Source organism: Helobdella robusta (assembly GCF_000326865.2).
Source record: "Helobdella robusta unplaced genomic scaffold HELROscaffold_3, whole genome shotgun sequence".
Classification (NCBI taxonomy): domain Eukaryota; kingdom Metazoa; phylum Annelida; class Clitellata; order Rhynchobdellida; family Glossiphoniidae; genus Helobdella; species Helobdella robusta.
Window position 1 is genome coordinate 1,554,814 of NW_008704501.1, and position 15,831 is coordinate 1,570,644.

Sequence of the window (15,831 nt, forward strand, 5' to 3'; positions counted from 1 at the left end):
TTTTTCAGTTCATAGTTTTTGAGAAGTGATTGGTGAAGTTCAGCAATTGCACATTCAGTCGACGATTTGGGAATAAAGCCATATTGTTGTTTATTGATTATATTAAATTGTAAAATAAATTTCCACAGTCTATTGAACATTAGCTTTTCAAAGATCTTTGAAAAAATGGGAAGTATCGATATTGGGCGATAATTTTCATAAAGTTTAGGATCGCCATTCTTGAAAACAGGTAGAACCTTTGCAATTTTCATACGACTAGGAAATTTACCTATGTTGATAGAATAATTAAATAGCATAGATAATGGCCCAGCTATATATTTTATAGTCTCTTTTACTAAATTGGAGGACAGAAAATCACAATCATAAGTATTACTAATTTTTAGTTTTTGGACAACTGCCACCACTTCATCAGGAGATGCTTCTTCTACATAAAAAGAGTTAATTTGGTTTTGCATGACATCAAGGTTAGTAACATTTGAAGTATTTTTGAAATTATTATTTAATATTGTGCCTTGTTGAATGAAAAAACTGTTGATACCGTTAACTATATTTAATTTACAGTTCATATCTGAAACATCCTGAAAAAGATTGGTGTTACCTTTATTTGTTCCTAATATTTCATTCATAATTTTCCATTTTTCTCTGGTATTGGTACATTTTTCAAATTTATTTGAATAAAACTTTTTTATTGCAATTCTTTTCAATTTAATAAAATCATTTCTGGATCTAGCATACAAAGTTTTATTGCATGACGTTGGGTTTTGAAGGTAATTGAGGTAGAGTTTATTTTTATCCATATAACTATTGTAGAGATTGATGTTCATTATATATGGCTCACTCATGTATATAATACATTTATTCGTAATCATCCCAGGTCATCGGCTCATCTTTATGCCAATAAAAATCTTAATTTAATATATATATACATATATTTACCAGCATATATATATTTATATATATATATATATAGTTGGCTTTTTGATACCTAGCCGTCTCAGATATTCTATTTTCTCCGTTTGATATTAGTGCGTTTATAATGAAACAGCTGTAAATTATTATTTTTGGATAATTCTTAATAGTTGAAATAGTTCGACGTTGCAGACGAGTAAATAAATTACTTTACAAACGTCATTTATAAATGTGATGCTAAGAAAATGAATAAATTAAAGTTGAACGAACATTGAAAATCAGACGGAGAACCACAACTAATTAATTCTGATTATTTGGCCGATGAGGCTCGGAAAAATTATGCGTGGTTTCACCTGTATTGTTGTTTCGCGAGTGTTCCATGCAGGAGTCGTAGTGTAGGTAGGTTGCATACATACAAGTGTGCTCGCTCGTGTATATGCTACATTTACTCGCAATCATACGTTCAAGTGATGCACCTTTCACATGCTGACACATGCACACTTGTTTTTATATATTACATTCAAACTCGATCAGGTATTTTAATGAATGTAAATAATGTACGTACGTATGTGTGTATATATATATATATATATATATATATATATATACATATATATCGAATATGGTGCATACAGTGGACGCAAAATATGAAGCGTGTTGGGACTTGCAGAACAAATTTGTTTGTGTGACTAATTAAAAAGAAGGCAACGTACGGTGATGGTACAGTAGGAAGATTGTTTTGTAAAGTGACTTTTTCACTTCATTATTAGTCTTTCCTTATAAAGAATGTGATGGAGAATTGGATTCGTAAAATACATTTTTAATATAAATAATAAATGCCTTGTGTTATGATACAATTTTTCTAACAAAAAAATGATCGTCAACTCAGAGAAACGATGTAACAGTAGCCTGTCAATTATTGAGGACACATTCAAAAGACAACAGGCTAGATTGGAAGTTTACAAAAAATTGTCGGACAGATCCGGATTGAAATATTTTCCGGTGATTGATTCTTTCATGAGAAACGCTGAAAACAAGAATTCCATTTTGGATCGTACGACTAACAAAAAGAATTACCACGATTCAAATTGTAGTGAAATTGATTCAAAACATGATGGCATATTAGAAAATGAGCTGATTGCAAATAGCACATGCCCCAATTCAACAACTGATTACGTCACGCACTGTCCGGGCAGAGAAATTTTGATTGATTATAGAAACAACGATGCAACCAAGTTCACTCTACAGGAACGAGTTGTGTGGGTTAGATCAAACATCGAGGCGAAGAAAACTGCAGCAAGCCTAAGCAGCAAGCAACTTGGCAACAGTCATAAGCAGAAGACAGTGATACATGTGTTGGACAGTGATGATGTCGGCGAAAATTTTTATTTCTTACCGGGAGATTGTTTGGTGGAAGTGAACGGCATCGACGTGGAAGGTATGAAGCTAACACATGCTGAGGAACTTATTGCTAAATTTCAAGCGCAACACCAAAAGGTTTGTAGGCTCTTACAAATTAAATTAATTTAAAATATTAAACTGTCAACCGATCAACAATAAATAAATTATCAGCTTGCACACTGAATGATTTGATGTTATAATATGTTAGTAGGAGCGTTAGAATTGGACGCAAACTAAAAAACTTTCAAATTTCCCCGAATTCAATAAATAAATGTTCAAAAATACACGATCTAGTCAATTCATAATCATAAACATAATGCGTAATTAGTTAAAACTGTTGCAATTGTCATCCTTGATACGACATGACGACCAACAGGTTATTTTAAAGGTGAGACCCCTTTCAGAGTTGAACGAACTTGTCAACAGATGTCACCTGAGTGCTTCTGGGACCGGCGGTTTTGCAGACCTTCTTGATAGTATCAAAAACAAAAGATGTAGTAAAACTAAACACCCGTCTCTTAAGAAAAGCGGGAGCTTGAAATTGTTGATGGAGCACCAGTACAAAATGAAATCGCATCATCATGGAGATAATGACGATGAGGATGATAACACGAATAATGATGACAGAAATGTTGATACTATCAACAGTATTGAGAAGAATTTGAACAAACTGGACGGTGTTGATGACGATCCTGGATTAGAGGTTGTATGTTTAAAATCTCACTGGAATAATTATTTTAGTCTTTATTATGCAGTTCGAACGAGTACATGTCGTTCCTGGCTTCGTTAATTGCAATTTAGCTTCGTGCTTCTCAGGCTATAGCGTCCGAAATACATGAGGCACATGCACACTTTGTATCTGCGAAGGCACCGCATCAAACGCAAGTACGACAGTCACCAGTGAGTTTTGGTTGAACAATATTTGACACTTCTACCACCAGCCATTCCTTAAAATAACTCAACATGTTTTTTATTATTTTATATTCGCCCAGTAATATGGGGACAAGTTTCAGAAAAAAAGTTTTCGGATATAAATGAATAGAAAATTCTATTGTAAAAAACATTTACGATTTTTTCTGGATGAATTTGTCCGTAAGCAATCTACAAAAAAAAATAATAAAATGTGTAAATGTGAATTAAATAAATACCTGAAACATTTGTTTGCGGAGTCAAGTTTTAAGCACCACTGAAGTGACTGCAATTTGCGCTTTCCAAATTGCTGTGTGATTGCTATTAATAAATTTATACTATCTGGCAGCTTTCCAACATTTTTTATTACGGGTGGTGGCCTCATTTCTACATTGTATTGTGCATGTTACAACAACACTTTAACATGTGTAACAGCTTGTTTGGGTGAGACACCAGTCAGGCTTCACGTCGGCTATCGTTGTTGGCGGAAATGTTGCCGATGGAAAGGTAAAGGTCAAGTTAGACAGGGGAAAGCTTGACCTTGAAATCAGCAAATCAGATGTTGAAAAGGTTAGTTTATATAAGCGATTATTTATTTATTAGAACTATAGCATCATGATTACTATAAAACTTAGTTACTTATTCAAGTTTAGATCTTTTTTTTATCAAATTTTATTTAAACGTAGGTCGTTCAATAAATTCCTTTTGATCATGTCAGGCAAACCCTGCTGCCTATGATCGCATAGAGAATCTTTCCAATTTGAAATTCATAAACGAATGCAGCTGTCTGCATACACTGCGACATCGTTTTCACAGCAATCTGAACCACACTTTCGTCGGAGAATCCCTGGTCATCATTAACTCCATACTTCCCTTGTGCATTTATTCTGAAAAGGTTATTTTGTTATTGGCATCTTTATACAAATGTTGATTTTTTAAAAGTTGACAACCTATGTTGATTTTGTTGAATATAGTTCATCAAATTGCTATTCGAAAAGTTTAATCGATGTCTCCATAAGTGCTTGGAACTTGGTCATGACGGTTGATTCACCTGCTGTTTGTTGGTTGTTTCAAAAAATCAGATCATGTCAATGTTTAAAGACTGCAGCAGTGATGACGTCATTCCTCATGTTTACGCCACCGCCCAATCCACCTACGATGCTTTATTCAATAACTTCAATGATGACGGTCTCGATAGCGTGAACAACAACATCAACAATCAACACGACAATCAACACAACAGCATCAACAGTCGAAACAACAGCATCAACAGTCAACACAACAGCAACATTATAAACCAACCCAGCAACCAGTTTATCCACAACAACAACAGCTGTTACAGCGACAACAACATGGCCATCATCTTGTCTGGACCATCGGGAGGCGGAAAAACAACAAGCCTCTACCATCTGCTTCATTACTTCATCACAGTTTCATCAGCCAGGTCATCAACAGCTTCATCGCCGTTTTCTTCGCCATTGCAATCTTCAATTACGCAAAATAAAATTAGCGGCAAGTAGTTTTGTTATCGTTGTTGCTGGTATCGTTGCAGCTGTTACTGTTGTTGTAGTGATCCATTTCCCGGCTGCAATTTCTCCAGTATGTAATAGATATCTTTTATCACATAGAACAGCTTCTTTTGGCTAGCTAATCTAACTAATCAAACTAATTAATCAATCTAGCTGCCTTCATTCAAGCCGTTCTATTTTTTGAACGTGTGTTGACGCCATCTATGGGCTGCACACGCTGCACAGCCATATTCAGCTAAACTGCATTATAGAGCTACGTAGCTACGTAGTACTATTTCCTATTTCCAACTATTTCCTCTGCCACTGGGCTTCTGGTACAGCAGTTCTCTTCACAATTTTTCTGATTATTTGTTTTGCATGTTCTCCAAAATTTAGCAGTCCATCATACTTAACGCCCAGAAACGATGGGTGTTTTTCAAATCTGATCTGCACCTTGTTGATGTTTATAGGCCATGACCAGTCTGCTTCAGTTGCTGCCGTTGAAAAAAATGCTCTACATTTTTCATTGTTTAACTTCGTTTTTTTTGCCTTGCTCCAATCTACATGCAACTTTGTTTATTTCCCTTTGAGTTTCTGCTGCCACTTCTGGTTGGTTGTTGTTGCTGCTGTTGTCGTCATTGTTGTTGTCGTTGATGTTGCAGTAATTGTTGCCAACAATCTTTTATTTAAAAGTTTTTATTTATATTTTTCTGTTGAATTAACAACTATTAAATAACACTTAATAATTTAATAAAATTAACATTTTCCATAATAAAAGTAAAGATTTCATGTTAGGAGTTATAATATCAATTTGGTTTTAAAAGAATCTTTTTATTTAAAAGGTGAGCAAATTTATTCTTCATGACCAAAAATATTATTGTAGAATTACAGTTAAAAGCTGCAAGTACATTAATGGAAGCCTTCGGGAACTGTAGAACGATCAGCAACTTGAACGCAACAAGATACGTTCAGATCGTCAAGGTGCAGTTTGATCAGATGGCCAGACTTAACAGTGTTCAGTTCCAAGTTGGTTTACTTTCACACGCCAATGTGTTAGCTCATGTTTTGTCGTTAAGTGCTTTCTAAATTTTTTACTTTGAATTTATTTTATCAGTGACGGGCAACAGTGTAACTGGAACACTTATGCCCAAAATCAAGCAAGAATTACCCCAAATATTAATGCTTTATATTGGAAATACATTAAGCGAAAAATGTTTATAGGTGTATTTGATGCCCTGAATCACTTCTCTCTTTCAAATAATTTAGCTTCCCTTCCACAGCCAGACAACATCTAGAACATTATTATACTATTAAAATATTATACCTTTTCTAAAAGAAGTCATCTTACTTTTTTCCGCTCACAAATTTCATCAATCTCATCTATTAATTCCAGTGTGGCTCAAGATCTGTCCGAGTCCGATTTTTTAATGAATCTTCGTAACATCGTAAAAGTTGGAAAAAGGAAATAAAATTTGAAAGTTAAATTTTTTTATCGCAAATGTACAAAAACGATTTTTAGTTTATATGCTTAGGGTATCGCCATTTCTTGTTTAAATGTATCAGTTGTGAAGTCTTTCTCCTTTCATATCGCGGAGTAGTTTTTCTTCTTTTTCCTGGTCCCAAAGAACGAATATCGTTTAGCCTCTGCTCATCTTTTATTGAAATTTCAAAAAGATTTATAGTTAATTAATATTATGCTTATTTACAATACTTACAACTGTATGAAGAATATATTATAATTGCTGTAGATCTTGAATTTGGAAAGAACTCGCCTGTCAAGACGACCGGATGGTGAGCCAACGTTCCATGTATTTTATCAACTGCTTGCTGGAGTGGATGACCAATACAGGTATTTATAACCAGGTTCAGTTGTTGGTCAGTCGGTCGGTTGGCTGGTTGGTTAGTTGGCTGTTTGGATAATTCATTCGGTCAGCGGGTGGTTGGCAGGTAATGTTAGTAAGTCGGATAGTTAATAGATCTCTTGTATGTTGTGTTTCTATAAACTATGGACTTTTTAAATACCATTGAAATACTTTTATAGCTCGTTTCTCATTTCAATTTCAAATAACTCATAAATATTCAACAGTTATTCATCCTCATTACTTATATGGTAATGAATTTTAAAATTATACACAAATACATACACCCGTACGTAACTACACACACATGTGTCTGCATACAAATACAAGCTACACAGTAACAACGTATGACAACAATGCAGACAGGAATTGTTCTTGAATCATCTGCACGAACCAAACGTTTTGATGACTTCGCTTCAAAAGACGGAGGATAAAAAATATGCAAGAGATACATGGAAAGAAATAATGAAGTCTATGGAGACGCTGAAGTTCAGCGAGGAGGAAGTAAATGTTGTGTTGAGGGTTCTTGCCGCTCTCTATCACGTTGGTGCAGCCGGTGTTGCAAGAGGTTGTTTGTCCTAAGAAGACTATTTAGGAGTGAATTGAATAAATGAATTTCCGTTGTTGTTTTGTTGTGTGTTGTTGTTATATGTGTTGTAGTATGTTGTAGTTGTTATGTGTTGTAGTATGTTGTTTGATGCGTGTTGTTGTTTGTTTCATGTTGTTGTGCATTGTTTGTTGCTGTTGCCTGTTGCTTATTGTTACTGCTGTTGTTTGTGGGAAAATTTGTGTTGTTACTGTTGTTTGTATTGTTGCTGTTAGCTGTTTGTAGTTTCGCTTTTTCTTTCTAAAACTTGAAAATGTATGATTTATTTATTAGGCATACTGAAAGGATATATTTTACACAGGTGAGTTTGAAGGCGTCTACCAGTTTGCACGCCATCATTCTGCTAGATATGCCGCTGATTTGTTGGGTTTCACAACACATGACATGAACAAAATTGTTTTTACAAATCGGCATCCAACATCAACAACAGCAACAACATCAACAACAACAACTTTAAACACGTCATCATTTTCTCAATCGATGATTGGTCTGGATAGTTTGGGCCATTTTGTTGATTCGTTGTATGAATATTTATTCCAGTATGTCGTGTCTCTAATTAACAGGTATCGAATTTATTCTCTGTCAAATAGAAAATAAAACTTTGTTTGCATCATACTGCCGTCTTCAATTTATTTCATGTCTGTGTTTGTTGTTTGGTCTATTGGTTCTATTCGAAAAACTTCAAATAAACTTAAAGATATTTATTGACACGTGTCTGTAAACAATGACAGCCTTAACAATACATAGAGGCATATGAACGTTCAGTTGGCGCCCTTTACTAAACTATTTATTATGTCACGTTAATGATTCCACCAACAGGTATTTCGCCTCTTCATCTTTTTCGAGCAGCAGTGGTGGTGCTATGAAATCCATCTTACTGGTGGACCCTCCGGGCTTTCACAACCCTGAGTTAGGAGGCCGCCATGTTGGGGCCAGCATGTTTGATTTAAAGTGCAACTATTTGCAGGATCGACTGTGGCTGCTCAGCTGCGAGGCACTCATTCACGAAAAGTTGCAAATATATCTGCAGGTGTCGCTTCAAAGTTATTTACCACTATCTATTGGATTTTTATGCCCAACATATTTATGCATTTATTTTATGATTTTCAAAGTTCAGACAACTTTATGACGGAGACTGGCATTAAACACTCCAATTAGGATGTTTATCAAACTTGTGACGACCATTTATAATGATGCACCATGCACACACACGCACGCACGCACGCACTAGGAACTGAACGAAACATATCCAACAATTGATGTTGAGTCCATCAGACAACCAATCATAAGCAGACTTCATGCTGTCGACGGCAAGCAGGTACAACCAAAATTATTCATTTTCTTCTTATTATTAGTAGTTTTTGTTGATTGATTGATTAGCTGATTATTTATGTTGATTGAATTTTTTTAGTTTACTGTTAATGTTATTATAAGTTTGTAATCGATCAGTGAGTTAAGTTATTCGCAAGCAGGTTATTTTAATGTGATTAAATATTTCAGAGATGATTATTCAAATAACGAACAGCACCAGCACCGAACATTCCACACACAATCAAGCATTCGATGTTTCATCATTCAGTACGCTGGCATGCGAGTGAGGCAGGATATCTCACTGGTTGATGTCTTGGAGATTATTCGTCGCATGCCGCACGACAACGTCATCATCGACAGCAACAACAACAACGTTATTGTTGACTGTGATAACAACATTATCAACAACAACATTAACAACACCAGCAACAACGTCACTAACAACGATATCAATAACAACAACAGCAACAACAACAGTGACAGCAATGACTTCAACAAGTTTTACAACATCTACAGTAAGAAAAGAGTTGATTCCGTAGACAGTGGTGCTGATGATGACAACAATCGCGTCAACGTCACACATGCCTCCGAGGAACTCGTTTCATTTTTGAATTACGTTCATAAAAGTTTGTTACCTTCATTTTGTAGTCTTGCAATCTTTGCCCCTTCAGTTAGCAACTGCTCTTTAGTCCTGGCATGTTTTTTAAATTTGTATTTGGATGAACGTTTTTAATAGATGCATGACATTTGAACGTCCAAACAAGAGAAATGCAGAGAACTTATTGCTACTTTTACACACGCCATCCAAGTGGATCATCCACTACACTCATATGATTTCATTGATAATCGTCATATCTTTGCACGATATTGACATCAGGGCTTAAAGAAACATCTGTTCATAAAGTACTTCCAGCGTCAACGACATTAGCAGCAGCAGCAGCAACAAGAACGTCATCATTTTCGTCATCATCGCCGTTGTTTTTATCCTCACTGCCGTCAATGATCACCATCAACCATTCATCTGATGAGAACATTTACTCATCTGTTAATTACAACGTCAAGGAACTCATCAAATCATCTTCATCGTCGTCGTCATCATCACAAGTTGGCACCAAAATTCAAATAAGGGATTGTTTATTGAAATCTTCCAAGTAAGCCAATAATAATTTCTATTTATTTATTTATTTATTATGATTCCCTTTCAAATACTTTTCAGAGGCACCAACAAAAAACATTCACAGTGAGCTTAAATGCTCGTGAAACAAAGCATCGAACACGTTGCATGTGCTGGATCTCTTCACAATCGAATCCGGTCACTGCGATAGCACTGCCAGGCACTTTACTTTACCGCTATAATAATTATGCTGGTGATGACGATTTAAAGATGACGATGATGGCGTTAATTACATGATGATTCTGACACGATAACACTTAATACTAATGAGATGATAGTGATTAAAAAGTTGACATCAATAGCGCTTCGAGTGTGAATAAAATGAGAAACTTATCAACGTCTTGAGTGTAACACAAGATTTATACAATACAGCTTACAATTGATAAGTTTTCTGTCGAACATAATTATTAATTAACAATTTTATTTGAAAAATTAATTCAGCCAAGCTATTAGAAACATGTCGTTCATTAAAAGGGTTGATGTTCTAAAGTCATCCTCATCTTCTTCTTCACCATCATCATCATCGTCGTTGTCATCTTCATCTCTCGCTTCTTTCATAACGGATGTGGTGAGTGAAATTCTACTCACATAACTCTCAATTTAAAAGAGTTGTCAGAGTTAAATTGTTATTATTAAAATTATTATTATTATCGTTGTTGTTGTTAGAGTTTTTCACTTTGTACTACCACCAAAAGCACCCAAGAACTAACGCGTTATGCGACCGCCCAATATAACGGTCGCTGTAAATATTGATGAAAATCACAACATGTTCCGCGTTGGTTAGCTTCCTGTTTAATTTTCTATCATGCTTAAAATTAATAAAAAATTTTGGTTTTGAACTCCAGCAACTTGACAATGATTTACGAGTCACCATTAAAAAAATCGAAAAATTAAACAGGAAGCGGAACATGCTGTGATTTTCGATAATTGCGTTTGTTGTATTGTTTAGTTTGAATAAAATGGAACCGCACCCACTGACACCATTGCAGGATGGATTGATGGAGGAGCTGAGCAAACGACAGAAGAAATTTGTTTTCTGCTGGCTGCCCAACAACAACGTCACTTCCACATCAGGTTCCATATTGATAACAGTTATCGTTCTTTCATTAGTGCTGACACCAACGATTTTCTGTCAGTATTAATGTTACTATTTTTGTTGTCTTGTTATTGTTGCGGTTGTTAATGTTAGATAAAATCATATTTTATATCATTTCAAATCAAAATCACGAATATTTTCATTCTTTCTTTTGGAACGTATCTGCAGAGGCACTGAGCAAGGGATCGCCAACGCAACTCGACAATCCACCTAACGAAAATGTCAGCGGTGATATAGACAACAGCGACAGCAGCATAAATGAAGAGCACAATATTAACATTAAAACACTTCGTGATCAGTGGAGAGCCACTTGCCTTCTGGATGCCTCCAAACTCTACAACATGTCCTTCCCTCAGTATTTCTCTTATTTCGCATTTGCCAACAAGTTTCAGGTATTAGCCCCAAATAGTGAGTTGAAACAGAAACTCCTGTACAGCAGGGATTATAAGAATGTAGGTTAATTTCATGATGCCTGTCTGCTGAAAAAAAATCATAATTTTACTTGTTTTAATTTTTGCTTCAGCTCACGAAACTCATTCTCAGTAATCAGAAAATCGAACAGTCCAATTTTAAAATGGGAATCACCAAAGTAATTTTTTAAAATATTCTCACAGAAGCTTTTCCACGTGATCATCGCTTGAATAATTTTTTGTAGGTGTTTTTCAGGCCAGGATCATTGTCATCACTTGAGGCGGCCTTCGATGACGTCATCAGTGGGTGGATTGTTGACTTGCAGAGATGGGGAAGGGGTATGCTGACCAGGAAGCGAACTCAACTGCTCCAGGTCTGTTCAGGATGTGGTGGTGACGATGATGTTGGTGCTGATGATGATAATAATGTCTAGTGATGTAATTATTCCCAGCGCCATTATTAACGTGTACATGCCACTTAAACATCCACCACTTTTACTGTGTGGAAATTGAAAACATTACTTTGCGCCATGATACTTCCATTATCTATGTCAACATTTTGATGAAAGTTGTAACCGGGTATATGTATAGAAGAATATGAAGCCTCGTGAAGCAAGCACATCATGCATTATTCCCCACGTATTCATGTAAGCATGAAATGAACAAGTGAACGCGTTACTCGTACATCTGTTAACAGATGAGGACGGATGCGATGAGATGCATCCAGGAGAACATGAGGCAGTTCATGGTGCTGAGGAGGTGTCCGTGGTGGAGGGTGGTCAACAAGTTGAGACACATCATCCACGCCAATGTTCCTCACAACAATCAGCATCATCGTGATCATGATGATGCTGCAGCTGATGATAATCAGGTGACATTCAATGTTTGAAAATATTTTTGTATTGTAATTTCTTGAGATGAAATGTTGGACGTTTCAGATGGCTGGGCCTGTCCAATCAGGCATGAAGTTCAACAAGCAGAAATACAAAGAATCATTTCATTTGTTATCTAACGGCATTGATGTTGATGACGATGATGATGTTATCACATCAAGAATAGAGATGCTGACGGTCAACGATGATGATGACGTTAATGACAGGGTGTACAATCATGAGGCCATGATGAAGAGGATGCAGCTGAAACACAAGGATGAACTGGATGACTTGGAAGCCACTGCACTGGCTGCTGGCAGGAAGGTTGTAGTGATGATTATGAGAATGATGGTGGTGATAATGATGATGATGACAATGACAGTGGCGGTAGAGCTGATGATATGATAATACTGTTGTGAATATGCCTGTTGAATTAATTTTTATGACAGCAATACATATTTGAATAATTTATTTTCATAAATAAATAATTTATTTATTAATTTATTTAAAATTAATAATAATCATAATAATCATAATTATGATAACGAATAATAATGACGATGACAGTAAATAGCAAAGATTGTTAAGACAACTTTCTCTATTAAGCTTCTCATAGAAGTTTCCACATTATCAAAATGTTGCTGTTGTTGACAAAATTCAGCTTGCGTATGCTTTAGAAGACATGGACGAGCAGAAGTCAACATTAACGAAACTGTTGCGGGAGTTGGAAATGAAAAACAACAGGATAGCAACACTAACTGAACAGTTGGAGGAGGCAACCCAACAGAATGATGAACTTCAAGATGGTCAGCACAGGTACGCCAATGATTATTCTCATCTCGTTTTTCTGGTCTGTATCAGTTTAAATGGTGATTTCGGTAAGGTGGTTGATGTCATTGTTGTTGATGATGAACGATGTCGTTGATACTGTTTGTCGTTGATACTGTTGCCGTACTGGCGATGAAATGATTACGATGGTGATGAGAATGACGGCTAGATGCTAACAAGAAGTTTATCTTTTGAATGGAACATGTCACTTTGTCATGCAGCATCGTTTTCTATCTGGTTATGTATTTCGCACAAAGGTTGGAAAAGGAAGTGTTGCGTAAAAAGGAAATGTTGAAATATGAAGAAAGCCAACATGAAGAAATGTTGAAGGAGCTTGAAAGGATGTTGGATGATAGGGCAACGATCAAACAACAACTTGATGTTACTGTTATGCTGACAAAGCTGAAATCTTTTTCTAACTATATAATAATTTATTGAATTTTTTTATTCGATAATTTTCACAATAACTTTGACCACATCTCTGATGTGCTATAACGTAGTGTTCGCAGCTTTATCGATGGTTATTGTGGATTATCACTTTTTACCATCACCGTTTCCATGATCCCTATCAATATTATTTGAAGGCTACCTTGACAGACTTGGAGAGGGAAGTGAACAGGAGGAAGGACGTTGAATTGAAGCTGAGGTTGTACTGTGGGGCCAATGTGGAGGTTGCTGAGCTGATGTTTAGATGTTATTGCTGTGCTGATGTTGTTGCGGTTGTTACGGTTTTGTTGCTGATGTTGTTATTATTGTTGTTGTAGTTCTTGTAAGTAGTGTTTTTGCTGTAAATATACTGCAGCTGTTGTTGATTTTGTTGTGGTTGACATCTCGTGTTAACGATGATGATGTTACTCTTGCTGCACATCTCAGCAGGTTTAACTTCTGATGTTGGTCTTAAGTGTTTTTTGTTGCCCCTGTCGTTCGCATTAAAGTTGTAATGGTGTTGTGGCTGTTTTTACAAATTTATATTGTTGATTCTTGTAATCAGCAACACATTTTGTAGTCGAATTGTTGGTGATATATATTCATATATTCATTGTTAATGATATTGCTGATTTTAGTTTATCTCATGCTGATTTTTCGATAGAAATTGTTTCACTGATTTTTAAACAAGTAGTTTTTTGATGGTATTTATTGTTTGTACTTTATTTTTAATACATCCGCTATTTCTCTCAACATCACAAACCTGTTGAAAGACTAAGTATTTAATGTTGTAAATATTTGTTAGGTTGAAGCTCTGAAGCAGCAGAACACTGACCTGCTGAAGAACCAGACCAAACAGCAGCAGAAACTTGAAGACCAGGAAGCTACCATCAAGAAACTTTTGAAGGTTTGTTTCTTTGACTGTTTTATCAGCAACATCAGCAGCAACAAACAGCAACAGTGAAATCAAACAATTAAGTAATTAAATTAAAAAATTAAGATATTTTTATTCCTTTTTCTCGATAATTATTATCATCACATCCTCGGGCGATATCATCGTGGTCCCATCACTGATCTAATTATTAATTTATTTAGAATTGAGTAATTTTGTATTTGCGCCGTTTTACGATATTTGCAGACGATAATGAATTTAGAGGACACAAATACATTAACGAAGCAGACGTTGTTGAGGACGGAACGACAGAAAGAACAGGAAATGGATGACAGCAAATTTGCTGCATGGAGAGAGGTTAGTATCTTCAAAAAGATCATTTTGTTATTATAGTTATCAATTATTATTTTGATTTGTTTGACCTTTTTGTTGAACTACACCTGTCAATAAAAAAATCTTAACAACTATATCGTATCAGTAACTTTTTTCATGTCATGTGTTATATAACTTGAGCACATTCAACCAGGTGATCTCAATAATTTTAATTCAATTGAATAAAAAAATCTGACAGAAGTTCAACGACGAGGGACAATTGAATGAAATAAAGATGGAAAAGGATGCGCTGATCACGCAGTTGAACACCAGGACTCAACAATTGGAACAACTCCTGGTCCAGAAGATTAAAAAATATAAATGTTAATTAAGATTCCACATTCATCTCATTTAACTAAATACATTGGTTAACCTAGTTTGAATTGACGCTGATAACGCAGCTGAAATAATATGAATCGCTTACTGATTGCCGTGTGATAATTGCTTTTTAATTAATGTTATCGCAAACTCAGAATCAATAATAAAAATTCCCCAATTTAAATATGAAGCCAACGAAAGAGGGTACAAAGCACTGTTGAAAAAAGTTAAGAAAATTTTGCAAGGGGACCAGACAAATCATCAAAATGAAATCGACGATCAAAAAGTTCAGAGTCCTCACAAACTCCTCAAATTGTTGAGATCTCACGTTAGCATTGATGATTAATTTTTTCACAAGTATTTGAGATATTGGCTGATTTAAATGGTTAAAAAACATATAATATAAAAGTATAATTTAACGCATTTTAAAATGTAATAAATACGTAAGTATTTGTGTTTGTGCAAGTTTGTGTGCAAGGTAATAACTAATAGTGTTGATGTGCTCATATTTGAAAACTTGGAAAGTTAAATGAGGCGGAGCACGAATGTGATACAGCGAAGAGTATGAAGATTGCATTAGAAGCCGATGCACTACGCGCACAACAACAAATCGATGCCTTACTTGAAGAGAAACAACAGGTCAGCCGTTGGTGGCAGATTAATCTTATAAACCTGAATATAATGTAGAAATCACGCAAGAACTGAGAAACGCACACATTACATTATAAATTTTAGAGTCATGCAAAGAACAAGTCGCTCCTTGCAGAGAATAGTGAACTATCTTATCAGCTTGCGGAACAAACAGACGAATATAATAATCTCATGAAAAAGTATTCATTACTCGTCAAACAGGTTATCATAAATCAAAGTTTGCATATTTCTAACAAAACCCCAAGTCGTATCCTTTTAAAATTTTGACTCTTAATGTCTTTAGAATAA

General features: G+C 35.4%; 2 protein-coding genes across 2 annotated transcripts in view; both read left to right on the forward strand.

The window, feature by feature from the left end:
* Window positions 1-3,657: 3,657 nt before the first annotated feature.
* HELRODRAFT_151549 (hypothetical protein) lies at window positions 3,658-4,412 on the forward strand (the record flags this gene model as incomplete). Its single annotated transcript, XM_009021080.1, has 3 exons — window positions 3,658-3,789; window positions 3,938-4,114; window positions 4,302-4,412. Coding segments are annotated over 3 exons (420 nt in total), but the record flags the coding sequence as incomplete, so codon positions are not given.
* A 1,227-nt stretch (window positions 4,413-5,639) lies between these two features.
* HELRODRAFT_188525 (hypothetical protein) overlaps window positions 5,640-15,831 on the forward strand; it is a gene marked incomplete at both ends in the record, with an annotated part of 13,044 nt that continues 2,852 nt past the window's right edge. The window contains 24 exons of the mRNA XM_009021081.1: window positions 5,640-5,753; window positions 6,476-6,576; window positions 6,949-7,154; window positions 7,467-7,494; window positions 8,013-8,223; window positions 8,425-8,511; window positions 8,719-9,130; window positions 9,382-9,655; window positions 10,120-10,246; window positions 10,668-10,752; window positions 10,943-11,226; window positions 11,298-11,363; window positions 11,430-11,558; window positions 11,882-12,054; window positions 12,119-12,380; window positions 12,718-12,872; window positions 13,142-13,265; window positions 13,469-13,555; window positions 14,116-14,217; window positions 14,449-14,559; window positions 14,774-14,897; window positions 15,084-15,220; window positions 15,418-15,531; window positions 15,628-15,744. Of these exons, the coding sequence (XP_009019329.1) occupies window positions 5,640-5,753; window positions 6,476-6,576; window positions 6,949-7,154; window positions 7,467-7,494; window positions 8,013-8,223; window positions 8,425-8,511; window positions 8,719-9,130; window positions 9,382-9,655; window positions 10,120-10,246; window positions 10,668-10,752; window positions 10,943-11,226; window positions 11,298-11,363; window positions 11,430-11,558; window positions 11,882-12,054; window positions 12,119-12,380; window positions 12,718-12,872; window positions 13,142-13,265; window positions 13,469-13,555; window positions 14,116-14,217; window positions 14,449-14,559; window positions 14,774-14,897; window positions 15,084-15,220; window positions 15,418-15,531; window positions 15,628-15,744 (3,630 nt within the window). The remainder of the gene's footprint in view (window positions 5,754-6,475; window positions 6,577-6,948; window positions 7,155-7,466; window positions 7,495-8,012; window positions 8,224-8,424; window positions 8,512-8,718; window positions 9,131-9,381; window positions 9,656-10,119; window positions 10,247-10,667; window positions 10,753-10,942; window positions 11,227-11,297; window positions 11,364-11,429; window positions 11,559-11,881; window positions 12,055-12,118; window positions 12,381-12,717; window positions 12,873-13,141; window positions 13,266-13,468; window positions 13,556-14,115; window positions 14,218-14,448; window positions 14,560-14,773; window positions 14,898-15,083; window positions 15,221-15,417; window positions 15,532-15,627; window positions 15,745-15,831) is intronic.